We start from the raw sequence: 13,806 nt of genomic DNA on the forward strand, positions 1-13,806 counted from the left end.
CAAGATCACTGAGCTGCCTTGGGAAGGGGCACGAGACTTTGGAACTGTAACAGGACCTGGCTCTTGAATCACTCCCAAAGTCTGTCAAGACAGCAGCCTTAGGCTTGACAAAGGGAGTTCTTAGCATCCAGAACCCAAACAACTCTTTATTTCACCAGCCTTAAGCAAAAAGGTTGTTGGCCAATTCCAGGGGGATTTTCAATCCTGCCCACTCCCTTGTGTGGAATCTGTTTCCCAAGGGCTCCAAGCTAGATTTGGAGACATACTGATGCTCCATTTGGTGGTGCCTAGCTCTGTAGACATGGGGTTTTGGCCTGGGTCTCAGGGCAAATGTCCCCAACCTGGCTGGAGAACACTGTCCTGAGAGGCACCTTGATCTGCCCTGGGGACAGATGAATGGCCATGCTGAGGGACCTGTCCACATTCACATGGGCAGGCCCCCTCTGCCAGGTGGCAGGCATGGTAGGCGTGTATACATCCTCCCTGCCTGATAACCTCCCACCTCCACACCTACATGGCTCAGAAGCAGAGGGAGAAAGGTTAATGGGTGGAACCAAGAGGCAAGATGACCACAGGGCCAGCGACATGTGACTGGCCAAATCAGTGATCATTAGGGGACAGGACAGTGAAAGAATTGGGAAGAAACACAGGAGAGGTGCAGGCTGGGATAAAGAGATGGGACAAGAGAAGACAGGACACAGGCAGAGAAACGGCAAAGAAAACACCAGAGATCATGGTAGCAGTAATGGGACAGATCAATACCTGGGCGCTCTTGCACACAGGGAGTCTGAGAAATCCCCCTACGTACCTGCATCTACACTCAGGAGGAAGAGAAGCCAGCTGGACAATGCAAGGACTAAGGATGGGACAAGAGCTGACAGGGAGGGTGAAGAGACACGGCAGGTGAAGGACCACCAACAGAAACTAGAAAAGCCGCAGGTCACAACACTATCCTTTCCCAAACTTGCATCTGCGAGTTGCCCCATCCCACCTCCCCGTCTCTGTGGCATGATGTGGGTGTTTGCCCAACCTCCTTCAGAGAAGCGCCTCAGCAAGTCTCTCTCAACTGGGACATAAAGAGCCCTGGCTTTTCCTGTTCAGTTGGCCCAGCGAAGACGAGGGCAGCCCCCGCTGCGGCCTGGGTGGCGGCAGCAGCGGTACGGGCACGTGTATGGGCCCGCTGATGCTGGGACAGCGAACGGCTGTGGCTGAAGCATTTGCCACACTCGGCACACTTCGCTGGCCGCTCGCCCAGGTGCGTCTTGCGATGTAGTGCGAGCTTGGAGGCGACGCTGAAGGCCTTGCCACACTCGGGGCATTTGTGTGGCTTGTGGCCAGCATGGTTGCGTCGATGCACGTTGAGGTTGGACACGCACGTGAACCGCTTGCCGCACAGTTCACAGCGGTAGGGCTTCTCGCCCGTGTGCGTGCGCCGGTGCTTGGTGAGGTCCGAGCGGTCGCTGAAGCGGCGGCTGCACTCGGGGCACGGGAAGGGCTTCTCACCAGTGTGGATGCGCTGGTGCACCACCAGGTCAGAGCGCTGCCCGAAGCCCTTGCCACAAGTGGCGCACGCGTGTGGCCGCTCCCCCTGGTGGCTGCGCCGATGGCGCAGTAATGTGGAGCTCTCGCTGAAGCAGCGTCCGCAGTCGCCGCATGCATACGGCTTCTCTCCCGTGTGCGTGCGCTGGTGGCGCACCAGCGTGGCACTCTCCAAGAAGCCCTTGCCGCACGCTGGACACTTGAAGGGTTTCTCCCCCGAGTGCGTCTGCAGGTGTCGCGTTAGCGTTGAGCTCTTGCTGAAGCTCTTGCCACACACGCCACACTGGTGTGTGTCCGGCTCAAGGGGTAGCTGGCGTGTGGGGCTCTGGACCATGTGGACACGCGCGTGACTCCGCAGCCCTGTGCTGCTGCGGAAGGCCCGTGGGCACTGTTTGCAGCGGTGGGGCGGGTCGGCAGGGGCGGAGGGTGTCCCCGGGGCGTGCGCCCGCGCCTGGTGGAATGCCAGCGCGCTCTGTCGGAAGGCGCGGGCGCACAGCGGGCAGCGGCGGGGCCGTTCGGGCGGGTGTCGGTGACGCCGGTGCACTAGTAGCGCCAGGAGGTGTGGGAGGTGGCGGCCACATATGCGGCAGAGGCAGGTGCGGCTGCGCAGACACCGATGAATGCCCATGTGTAGGTCCAGGCGGCCGCTGTGGCTGAAGCTCAGGCCGCACTCGCCGCAGATGTAGAGGGTCTGGCCCGCATGCGTGCGCCTGTGCGCCCGGAGGTCGGCAGCCCGCGCGCAGCGCTCGCCACACTCCAGGCAGTGGACGCTGCCGTCGCCGACGTGGGCACGCTCGTGCCGCAGCAGCACGGAGCTGTAGCGGAAACTCTTGCCGCACTCGCTGCACGCGTAGGGCCTTCCTGACGTCACCGCCCCCGGTGCGGAGAACATGGTGAGGGCGGCTCACAGGGAAGTGTGCCACTCACACTTTGGGGGCCACCTCCTCCCACTGCTGCTAATGTTTACTTTTCTTAAAGACTGTAAAGGGAAAGGTAACAGAGAAAAGGGAGAAGCCCTGAAAACTGGTCTGGCTTCCAGGATTTCTTCTCTCATAGGCAGACGTTACAGCTGTTCCAGAGGCGGGCTGTGGCCAGGTTCACCCTGCACTGTGAGTCTCAGCAACAGCTGCAGCAGCTCTGTCTTAGGGAAGGAAGGAAGAAAGTGAACTCCCTATTTCCTCTGACTTACTCAAGTAGTCCATCTCTGGATTCCCTTCTCCAAGATGAAGCAAAGCCATAGGAGTCCCAGTAATAGATAGGGGGTGTCTTTGTACCTACTACCTGCAAGGGCAGGAGCACAGACTGCAGGTGTCCTGGAGAACAAGGCAGGAATGGATCCAGAGGGGAGCTTACATTCAGCGTGGGAAACACCAACACTGCTTGGGAGGGAAGGGAGTGCCCAGCCTGTTTTCTGGCCATAGACTGGGGACCCCCACCTGGGAATGCATTAGGAAATGACCAAGGAGGGATGGGTCAGTGAGAAGACATCCCTGGGCTTAGACAAACGCCACTTTCTAACTCCCAGGTTTCCTGAGTCGCTATTGAGAACCCAGCCAGACTTGGGCTAGAGGATAAAAAGGGCAATGCGATGAAGCACAAACAGGCGGGGGGAGGGGGTGGTGGTGGGATGGTGGGGGCCGCAAGAGTCTGGGCGAAAGGCTCAGACTATGGCGTCACTGAAGGGCTGGGGCCTGGGAAAACAAAGATGTTTGTAAAACCCCAAAATATTGTTCTTTGGCTTTGGACAACACCAGATAAACAATTACCCCATACCAGTACACAGCCCTAAAGTTGAGAAAGCAACCAAAGACCCATTTGGTGAATTATCAAAAGCCGTTCAACTGTACGTAATTCACAAAAAACTATCATCTGAAGTTGCTAGCAGTATCCAAGAATTGCCTTTCACATTTTTGGGAAGGGCTAGGGAAAGGAAGGGACATCGTTCCTAATGCTCAGGGTATCCAAATTGTTTGCTAACATTCGCATACTTTCTTCACTGCTCTAGCCCCAAGGATCTGAGTATCTGGACTGGCAGAGAAACTCCTTTATGAAGACCAGATCTACTCTGCTATCTTGTTTATCTCAAGTAGTATCCTTGAATCCTTCTGACAAGTTACTCCAGGCAGCTGACTGGGAGCAGGGTCTGCCTTTGTAGTATGTGCACAGAACCTCAAATGCCCTCTCGTTAAGAGTAAAAATGTTGACGCCCTCCTCATCTGTATGGCCTCACCAGTGACTACTTCCCTCAAGGTCCATGGATCTGTCCCCAGCCCAATTCAGTGAGTGGGACAGTGGAGATTAGATATAGTTGTTAGAGCCCCTGTCACCTAACAGATGGGGGAGAGGAAGCAAAATGGTCAGCATTTTCTTATTAGCAGATGAATTCTCACCATAAATACTCAAAAATTTAGCTATAAAATACCCCCATAGTCAGGATCCTCATCTTTTGGATGCAAATAGGGATGAGTGGGAAAAGCCTTGAGAACGGCAAACCTGCAGGAGTGGGCTCTGGAGAGTCTGCTGTCCTCCACGCTGGGCAAACATGGCCTGCAAGGATGCTTTCCTCTTGTGCCTCTGTAACAAGATGTGCTGTGTCCTGTAGGGTGAATAAGAGGGAAACTGAATTTATTTTTTTTTTCTAGAGACAGAGTCTCACTTTCTTGCCCAGGGTGGAGTGCAATAGTGTGATCATAGCTCACTGCAGCCTCAAAATCCTGAGCTGCTGTATCAGCTTCCTAAACTGCTGAGATTACAAGTGTGAGCCATTCTGCCCAGCCAGAAAATGTGAATTTCAGCTGAGTAGGACAGAAATAGGGAGAGAGAGAAAAGTGTTTCTTGGAGGAGGGTGTTTTGTTTTTGTTTGTTTGTTTGAGACAGCGTCTCACTCTGTACTAGAGTGCTGTGGCATCAGCCTAGCTCACAGCAACCTCAAACTCCTGGGCTCAAGCAATCCTCCTGCCTCAGCCTCCCTAGTAGCTGGGACAACAGTCATATGACATCATGCCTGGTTAATTTTTTCTATATATTTTTAGTTGGCCAATTGATTTCTTTCTATCTTTAGTATAGACAGGTTCTTGCTCTTGCTCAGGCTGGTCTCAAACTCCTGACTTCGAGCAATCCTCCCGCCCTGGCCTCCCAGAGTGCTAGGATTACAGGCGTGAGCCACCACACCTGGCCGAGGAGGGTGTTTTTTAAGGGACATTTTCAAATATAAAAGACTAAACTAGGGAGAATAGTATCAAATCACTCACTATTTTGCCATTCTTATTTCATCTGTGATAGCACTCTATTTTTGTTTTTTTGTCTAAATCCCAGACATTATTCAAAGAGGATGATTTTTAAGCAAAATCTGCAAGCAGGGACAGGAGTGCTTCTGCAGACTCAAGAGCAGATTTTAGAGGGAGTCCCTTGGTTCCTCCAGATGAAACCTTCAGCCCAGACACTTGGGCTGCTCATTTCAGTTGGACATCAGTTCACAGGAATGTTTGTCCCTATGAGAATAAAACCTTTCCTGGAGACTCAGTGGCTGATCCCAACTGCCTGAGAAAGTAATGCTTATTCCCCAGTGAGTGTTCCACCTCCTCTGGGGGTGTCTGGAGACCATGTTTCTGGGCGCTCACCCTCCCACAGGCCACTGTCCCAGGGCATATGCCCAAGGAAGGTTAAGACAAATGCACAAACATGAACATACACACATAAATGGCACCTAAACAAAGATACTACTTCCTCCCATTATGGGTAGGGGTAAGAGAGACTCTGACTAGGATGCAGGTATGGTGCTTGAATGTCAGGCTGGGCCCTTCAAGTCTCTCTTCTCTTTCTCACCTCATGCTGGAGCTTGCCCTGGCAGCAAAAAGGTTCTGTGACTGAGGTGGAAACCTGAAAGAAAAAGTAATTATGGGCCAATAAACAGTGATATCTAGGCTGTCCTACTCACTCTCCTGATTTAATGTGAGTTTTTTTTTTTTTTTTTTTTTTGAGACAGAGTCTCGCTTTGTTGCCCAGGCTAGAGTGAGTGCCGTGGCGTCAGCCTAGCTCACAGCAACCTCAAACTCCTGGCTCAAGCAATCCTCCTGCCTCAGCCTCCCAAGTAGCTGGGACTACAGGCATTCGCCACCATGCCCAGCTAATTTTTTGTATATATTAGTTGGCCAATTAATTTCTTTCTATTTATAGTAGAGACGGGGTCTCGCTCTTGCTCAGGCTGGTTTCGAACTCCTGACCTCGAGCAATCCGCCCGCCTCGGCCTCCCAGAGAGCTAGGATTACAGGCGTGAGCCACCGCGCCCGGCCTAATGTGAGTTTTGAAGTTGTTATACCACCAACTTTATTTTACTTTGGAAAAAAATAAGTATAGGAAAGCTTGGAAAGAATGAAGGCAATAATTATGTGAATTAGTGAAAATCCCAACCATTGAAGTACCTTTCACACACTTAATGCTTACAAAAAACAAGTACTAAGTAAGGTAAGCTAATGGAAAAATTAACATTTAAAATAGATTCAAGATAAACTTCTGAGTTTCATATATCACTTTATTTTTTGTTTCTTTTTTTTTTTTGGAGACAGAGTCTCACTCTGTTGCTCAGGCTAGAGTGCCATGGTGTCAGCCTAGCTCACAGCAGCCTCAAACACCTGGGCTCAAGCAATCCTGCCTCAGCCTAGTAGCTGGGACTACAGGCATGTGCCACCATGCCTGGTTAATTTTTCTATATATTTTTAGTTGGCCAATTAATTTCTTTCTGGTTTTAGTAGAGACGGGGTCTTGCTCTTGCTCAGGCTGGTTTCAAACTCCTGACCTTGAGCGATCTGCCCGCCTTGGCCTCCCAGAGTGCTAGGATTACAGGCGTGAGCCACTGGGCCCGGCCTATTTTTTTGTGTCTTAATGGATATTGTAGGTATTTCATACTATATCTAACTGGTCACAAATTATATATCAGGAGTGTTAGAATTAATCAGGATTTAGAACATTTTTTTAACAATCTACTGTGAGAGATTTTTCATCCCTGGTTATCTAATCTGCCATGCCAGCATTTGTGGGGTGTGATGAGAGACCCCAGAAAGTCGTGATTCACGAGAAGCAAGCAGTCATCTTAGAATTCCTCCATCTTGAAGCCACAGCTGGGTAAAACCAGTCTGGGCACCAGGGAATGGTGCTATGGGGAACTGTTCAGAACTGTTCTGTCCACTATAGTAGCCAAGACTCATAAGTGGCAACTGAACCCTTGAAACGTGGCTGGTCCAAATTAAGATGTGTTGTAAGGGTTAGTCCATTCCTCATTTTAAAGACTTAGTATTAAAAAAATGTAAAATATTTAATTAATATTTAATGTTGATTATATGTTGAAATGACAATATTTTGGATATATTAGGTTAAAAATTAAATATTACCCATTTTTTAAGAAAATCTAAAATTACAAATGTGGTTCATATTTTAGTTCTATTGGATAGTGCTTGTCCAAATAGCCTTTGCAAATTCTGGAACAGTATACAAAGGGAGGCTGGCCCACCTGACAGCCCCTGGAGGGCTTTGGTGGGGAAAAGGTAGATCACTCTCCCTGACCCTCTGAGCCCTAGTAAACATGCAGGAGACCCTTCTTTTCATTTCCCAAGACCCCAGCCCCTAGCCACCCCCTCCAGAGGAGTCTACCTGCTCTTTTGGAAAGTAGATATCTGTACTGCCAATCTACACCTGGTTGGGACTTGGGGTCTGGACTTATGCAACACCTTCTCTCACTGCTACTCTGTGGGTGGAACCATCTCAGTTGCTACTAGCATCAATATGTGACAATTCTCATATGTTTGTATGTACATCCCCCTTTCATCCTCCCACTGGTCCTTTAAGGTGGGTGTTATCATTTACCCCCATGTGACCTGAGTTTCCCATGTGGGTTGTCCAGCACAAGTGCACAGGCGGATCTGAGGACAGGAGGAGGCAGCAAGCCTGGTAGCCTCTCACTCTCTCCGGGCAGTCCCCACCCCTTCCCAGAGGCCCCAGCTCACTGAGCAACAGGGCCAGGCCTGGCTATGTGGTTCAGTGGGAAGTACTGAGTAGCCAGGGTCCAAAGGGGAGGAATGCTGGCCCCAGGGACCACTGCTTGGGGCCCTGGGGATTAGTCTGTGCACACTGTGTCAATCTTAGGCCCTGGCCCAGGAAACAGAACTATCTCTATTAGAAGAGTAGGCAGGAACTGGGGGTAGCTGTATCAGGAGAGGTGATTCTTCTGCTCCCTTCTCCTTGAATCCTTGTCCCTTGAGAGCTGAGTGATGCTCTTGTCTCCAGAATTGTGTCACCCCAAGACATCTTGAAATCCAGACCAGATAGAAACAAATCATCTACTCCCCACTCGGGAAGGGTATGGAGTAGAAAAATTTCCCTGGCCCTGAGGAGTCTACCCTGGGGCCTTTCCACTCCAAGTCCTTCCACCGAGAAAGCTCTTTCCCTCCTTTACTCAGGACTTTCTCAAATGATGCTGTCTCTAAAAGGCTCCCCCTACCACCCTACATGTCCCCTCTCATGCCATTACTCAGCTTTATTCTGAATCAATCAGTAAAAGTAACAGGCCAGATGCAGTAGTAACTCACCCCTGTAATCTTAGCACTCTGGGAGGCTAAGGTGGGAGGATATCAAGAATTCAAGACCAGCCTGAGCAAGAGTGAGACCCCTTCTCTGTGAAAAATAGAAAAAATTAGGCATGGTGGTGCACACTAATAGTCCCAGCTACTCAGGAGGCTGATGCAGAAGACCGCGCGCTTGAGCCCAGAGTTTGATGTAGCAGTGAGCTGTGATGGCACCACTGCACTCCATCCCAGGCAACAGTGCGAGATTCTAAGACAGAATCTTAAAAAAAAAAAAGTAACAGAAACACTGATTCCCATACACTCTGGAAAGATTTAAGCCCTACTCTAGGAGGTGAGGATGGGGAATGGAATTCAAAGCACCAGAATAAACACCTTGCTTTCTTCTCCCCCATAGCAGAAACAAGGTCCAGTACTTCAAAAGAAGTTGCTTCTTCCAGCTTCAGATCCAGTCTGGCATGTTTAAGGAGCTGGTGGAAATAGGACAGCTCGCTCCCACCCCATGGGCTCAACTCTGATCAGGATCTAAATACATTCTTCTGGAAGTTTTGGTTTCACAAATATTTTCCTGTGAAGTATGGAAAAGGTATGGATGTAGGTCGGGAGAGAACATACATGGAGTTTATCCTCTGTCCCTTTGACACATGGGTAAAACTCAGTGGCTAGAGCATTCCAGATCAGGGATAAAAAGGATGTTAAGGTCTTTTGCACCCTCCCTGGGCGTAGCAAGGAGTTGGACACACATAGGTACTCAATGCCTTTTTTCCTAACTGACCACTCATTCATCAGGCATACACAATGCATTTCTAAAATGGCATATTAGTCCGGAATTCGGTTCACCCAAAGGTAAGGTTTCTGGAAGAGGAAGCCTCTCTCTAGGTCACCTTATCTTCCATAACTCTCCTACTGCGTAAACTGCAAATACTCTGCTTTGCTTTATAGAGTCAAACTGCCATCTGTTTAGAGGAACCAGAGAGGCAAGCATCCAAATTCTGGTTCTTCCCATCACTAGGTGTCTGACCTTGGACAGGAGACTGAGGGTGTCCCCTTGCCTGGGAAAACTCTAGTAAAGGAAGCTGTTATATAATGTTTCATATGAAAAGAGAGAGGGCCAAAATATTGGTAAGTTTGAGAACTGCGGTTGTCCAGTGCTTAAGATTTACTCTCCTCAGGACAATCCTTTAGAGCGACTCTGAATAAGGGGCCTCACTCCTGTCCCCAACTCCCAGCATACTACACGGCCTGCAAGCCCTTTCCCTCCTTACGCTGCGGGCCTTCGGCAGCCCCACTTCCGCGACTGTGAGCTGTAAGAGTAAGGGGGGGCCGAGTACTCACTTTAATACTTGGTGCGTGGTACTTAATAGGAGCTGACCCCACTCCTCGCGGATGAGTACTGTCGCACCTAAGCAGGTCGACCTCCAGGCCTGCTTCCCCACAGCGCAGCCAATCCTGGAGCGCTGGTCGGCGCGCGGGAGGAGCTGCGGGCAGGCCCCCGTGGGCGACCCCTTCTCGCGCCGGGGCACCCCGTCCCTCGCCCAGGCGCCAGCCCACCTAGCGGCCAAGCAGGACACCAAAACCGTGGTGGGAAGTGGGGGGCATGGAACGCCGAGCCCGGTGCCTGGCGCTGCCCTTGTATCCGTCTTGGAGCCGCCAGCCCCGAAGGTCACCCGGGAGGACCGGCGGAGGCAGCGCTGGGAGGAGCGGCCGCGCGGCCGGGCCGTGTCCCAGCGGGTCGCTCGCTCCGCCGCGTCTTCGCGTCACGCGCTGCCGGGCTGCGTTCCCGACCGCGGCACACGGCCGCCGGCGGCGCGGGGACAGCTCGGCCCCAGCTCAGGACCGCTGTCCTGCGCCACCCTGGCCCTCCCGGCCCGTCGGTCCCCTCACCGGTCGCCGACTGGGTCCTCTGATGCCGCGCGGGAGCCGCTCAGCGGCGGCGAAGGAGGAAAGGGCTGGCGGCGCGCGGGCCCTCGGGCGGCCGTCCCGCTCCGGGCGGCTCCCCGCGCGCTGCGGGCAGGCGGGGAGGCGCGGGGGCGCACGGCGACGGCCCTCGGGCTGCGGCTGGAGTTCCAGAAAGGGGGCGAGGCCAGCAGCGAGGGCCGAGGCTCCTGCAGTCCCGCCTCTTGCCCGAGCCAGGCCCCACCCTCCTCCCGAGCTTAACCAATCCCTGACCGCCCCTTCGGCCGCCGCCCACCCCGGCACCCCGCCACCGGCCCCGCAGTCTGCGAGCGCGCTGAGGCCGGATCCCCGCTGCTGGCGCACGCTCGCGCGCTGCCTGCGCCACGGCCGGCCCCAACCCGGCCCAGCTGTAAGCTAGTAACTTCTTACAGCGAGGCCAGACTTATAGCTATTATCTACTTTAATCCTCAGAACCCTGCCAGGGGACATTTTTCCCATATTTCAGACGAGGAGCCCACAAGTTAATGACTCACCTAAGGTTGCACTGCCAGGGATAGGGGGACTCCTGGTCTGCTTGCCAGCTGCCTCTCCAAGAGCTTGTTGGTTGAACTCCTTGTCCAAATGTTGACTTTTATGTCGTTTTCCACTGGGAGTGCTATAGTGGTGTTTTCTGGAAATGCCTTTGGGAGCTTGACCAAATGCAGTAGCCCTCTATCATGAGAACAGCCACCCAAGCATGGTCCTCAAGGTCCTTCATTTTATTTGCTCTAATCTTCTTTTTGAGGTCATTTAGTACCATTCATCTTGTTACATATCTAGAGCTCTGTTCAGGGGTCTTCTAAATCAGTGTACACTTAGGCCTGTCGTGCTTGGCCTGGAAAACTGCTGTTCTAATTCCACCAATTTGTAAAAGGTTAGTCAAATGCCATCTCCACAAACCTATTCTGGAATGCCTCTCTCCATCCTCAGTCCTGAAGCTATATCCATACTGCATTGCCACCCCCTACACATTGTTGTGGTGTTGTAGTTGGATGAACAATGCTCCCCATAGTTTATGGGTCAGGCCACGTCCTATTCAGGAACATCCTCTGAAGCATGATCACAGGGCATGCACACCACAGATGCTCAGTGAGTGTTTGCTAACTTGCATATGACAACATGGCACAAGGAGAACAAGGTCTGGCATCAGCAGGCAATGAAACTAAAAAAGAAGACACATGATTCAGGCCTGGGGTGAGGAGGGACTGAACTAGGAAGGGATAGAAGTGAGAGATGTGGAAAAAGAAAATGTGCCTGAAGTATGTTTTTAAAAAAATTATGAAGTACCATACATAGATAAGGTAGTGTTGTGTAGCAGATGTCCAGTTAAGTAGATCAGGACAGAGAAATAGATTACTTCCAGACATTTCTGGACTCATCGCTCAGTACTGATGTCATGTTTTTAAGGGACACTGCTACACTTGGCTAATTCCAGAGACATGTCTAGGATGGTGATAGACAGATCACATAATTGAAGGGGCTGGGGATATTTATCCTGGAAAAGAGAAACCTTTTTTGTGTACATACTGACTGTACACAAATTTTGACAAACTGTCATGTGAAAGAGGGCTAGATTACATGACTTTCTATTCTAGGGAAGCATTCAAATAATGGGGGAAATATAGGAAAGTGGACTTTTGTTTCCTATGTTATGGGAGTTATCACAGTGGGGGATGATAATAAGTGGAACAGGAATACAAACTGAGCATACGAGAGAAAGGTGAAGTATGAACTTATGTGCTTATTTATCAACTAGAAAATACCAGCTCCTGGGCCGAGCTCACGCCTGTAATCCTAAGCACTTTGCGGGGCTGAGGTAGGATGACTGTGTGAACCGGCATTTGAGAGTGCAGAGAGCTATGACACCATTGCCCTAATGACCAGGCAACAGAGCAAGACCCTGTCTCAAAATAAAGAAATAGAAATAAAATTTAAAATATATATCTCAGATCCATGGCCGGGCGCGGTGGCTCACGCCTGTAATCCTAGCTCTCTGGGAGGCCGAGGCGGGCGGATTGCTCGAGGTCGGGAGTTCAAAACCAGCCTGAGCAAGAGCGAGACCCCGTCTCTACTATAAATAGAAAGAAACTAATTGGCCAACTAATATATATAGAAAAAATTAGCCGGGCATGGTGGCGCATGCCTGTAGTCCCAGCTACTTGGGAGGCTGAGACAGAAGGATCGCTTGAGCCCAGGAGTCTGAGGTTGCTGTGAGCTAGGCTGACGCCATGGCACTCACTCTAGCCTAGGCAACAAAGTGAGACTCTGTCTCAAAAAAAAAAAAAAGCTGAAAAAAAAAATATATATCTCAGATCCAGATCCAAATGGTTTTATTTTCATACAAATCTACATCAATAAATGACAACTCCTAATGTGGTTCTAAACATTCAAAATATTTATGAAGGTCTACTATATACCAGGTAGTGTCAGGAATACAGCCATGGACTTCCAGATGAATCTCCCTAAGTAAAGCTCTGATTGTCATATTCCTGCTCAAAAACTGTCAAAAATTTATATTTACTGACAAATGAAGTTTACTCTCCTGGTGTAATATCCAAGACCTTCTTCCACCTTTTGCAACCTTCCTTTCCAGTCTATTCTCTCCAATTCCCCAAACAGGTGGGGAATTTCTCTCAGCCTGGAATACATTCTTTTTATTCCTCTATCTCTCCTTTTCTGCCAAAGTCCTACATATGCTTTAGAGCTCTATTCAAAAGCCATCCCGTCCTCAAAGTGAAATTATATCTTTCTGAAGACCACTAGAATTGCTCATCCAGAAATTCCATAAGTATTTATAGAAAACATGTTGTTTGCAGGCCACAAGATGCACAAGACACTTTATCTGTATTTACATCCTTCACTGTGTACTCTAGAATAATATGCATATTTATTTCCCCTTTTAAATTGTAAGCTTGAGGGCAGGGTAAGTGTCTGAGTGCACATTTCTGAATACTTGCTATGTATAAGAAAATGGCTCAGTGTTGGAGACAAAATGGAGACTGAGTTCTTTGAGGACATGCTGAGGGAGGGCAAACTCCAATAGACCCTAGCAATCTCATCATGTGCAAAGCATAAAGTGGTATAAAGGTAGAAGGAGAAGAATAGGATAATTTGGCCTGGGTCATCAGCAAACTTCATTGACTCAATGTCAAATAACCAAGATTTTGTATCAGGGTCTGTGGAGAGAAGTAACAATGATTTACACACACCCCCATCCCCTGGGGAGCTTTCTGCCAATATAGGGGATGAGATTGGGTTGGACAGAGGGATCATTAGATGAACAGGAAAGAAGTGGGCATGCTCTCAGTCCAGACTGAAGATAGAATAAATAAAGGAGGCTCAGAATCCTGTGGAGGATGTGGAGTAGGGTAGGGCAAGAGTTCTAGGAAGTGGAGGGGGTAGAGGTGTTGAAAGAGGTTCCTCAAAAGGTTTTGGACGAAAGTTAGGAATCCACCCTTTCCACAATCTTTGATTAAGGTCTGGCTGGGTAATGGGAACACAGAGATGAATAGAACATCACTTGTGCATCACGTGCCTTTACAGTAGAGTAGAGCATCTGCCCCACATCCAGGAATGTGGGCCTCCCTCCGTGGGGAGGGGAGGAGCCATGGTGCATCAGGGTTTGTAAAGACTGAAGTTAGAGGTGAATAAGTGAAGCTTGAGACATTTCCAAGAGGCTGTAGGTAGATGAGACAGGGCTGAAGGGAGGACCCTAGATCACCAGTCTCCAAAAGCAGACAGCTACAGAAAGGGCAAC

General features: G+C 50.3%; 2 protein-coding genes across 24 annotated transcripts in view; one reads left to right on the forward strand and one right to left on the reverse strand.

Annotated features, from left to right (window-relative positions):
- ZNF692 (zinc finger protein 692) overlaps nt 1-8,675 on the forward strand; it is a 19,190-nt gene extending 10,515 nt beyond the window's left edge. For 19 of the 22 annotated variants that reach the window (XM_076009244.1, XM_076009257.1, XM_076009250.1 and 16 more), the window contains one exon: nt 783-1,077. In XM_076009244.1, the coding sequence (XP_075865359.1) occupies nt 783-1,077 (295 nt within the window). Of the gene's footprint in view, nt 1-782; nt 1,078-3,544 lie in introns of those variants that run through there. The other 3 variants (XR_012922401.1, XM_012754551.3, XM_012754552.3) reach the window with 3 other exon arrangements.
- ZNF672 (zinc finger protein 672) lies at nt 127-4,135 on the reverse strand. 2 transcript variants are annotated; one of them, XM_012754554.3, is made up of 2 exons: nt 4,033-4,135; nt 127-2,680 (listed from the first exon to the last, which is right to left on the reverse strand). In XM_012754554.3, the coding sequence occupies exon 2, from the start codon at nt 2,429-2,431 to the stop codon at nt 1,049-1,051; it is 1,383 nt and encodes a 460-aa protein (XP_012610008.3). In that variant the 5' UTR covers nt 2,432-2,680; nt 4,033-4,135; the 3' UTR covers nt 127-1,048. The 2 variants fall into 2 exon arrangements, with proteins under 2 accessions (XP_012610008.3, XP_075865376.1); XM_076009261.1 differs by having other exon boundaries at nt 127-2,676; nt 4,033-4,131.
- Nucleotides 8,676-13,806: the final 5,131 nt, after the last annotated feature.

This window comes from Microcebus murinus, chromosome 13, assembly GCF_040939455.1.
Source record: "Microcebus murinus isolate Inina chromosome 13, M.murinus_Inina_mat1.0, whole genome shotgun sequence".
Taxonomy (NCBI): domain Eukaryota; kingdom Metazoa; phylum Chordata; class Mammalia; order Primates; family Cheirogaleidae; genus Microcebus; species Microcebus murinus.

Coding starts and splice junctions, on each gene's coding strand:
- ZNF672 (XM_012754554.3), bottom strand. CDS start 2,431: ATGTTCTCCGCACCGGGGGCGGTGACGTCAGGAAGGCCCTACGCGTGC.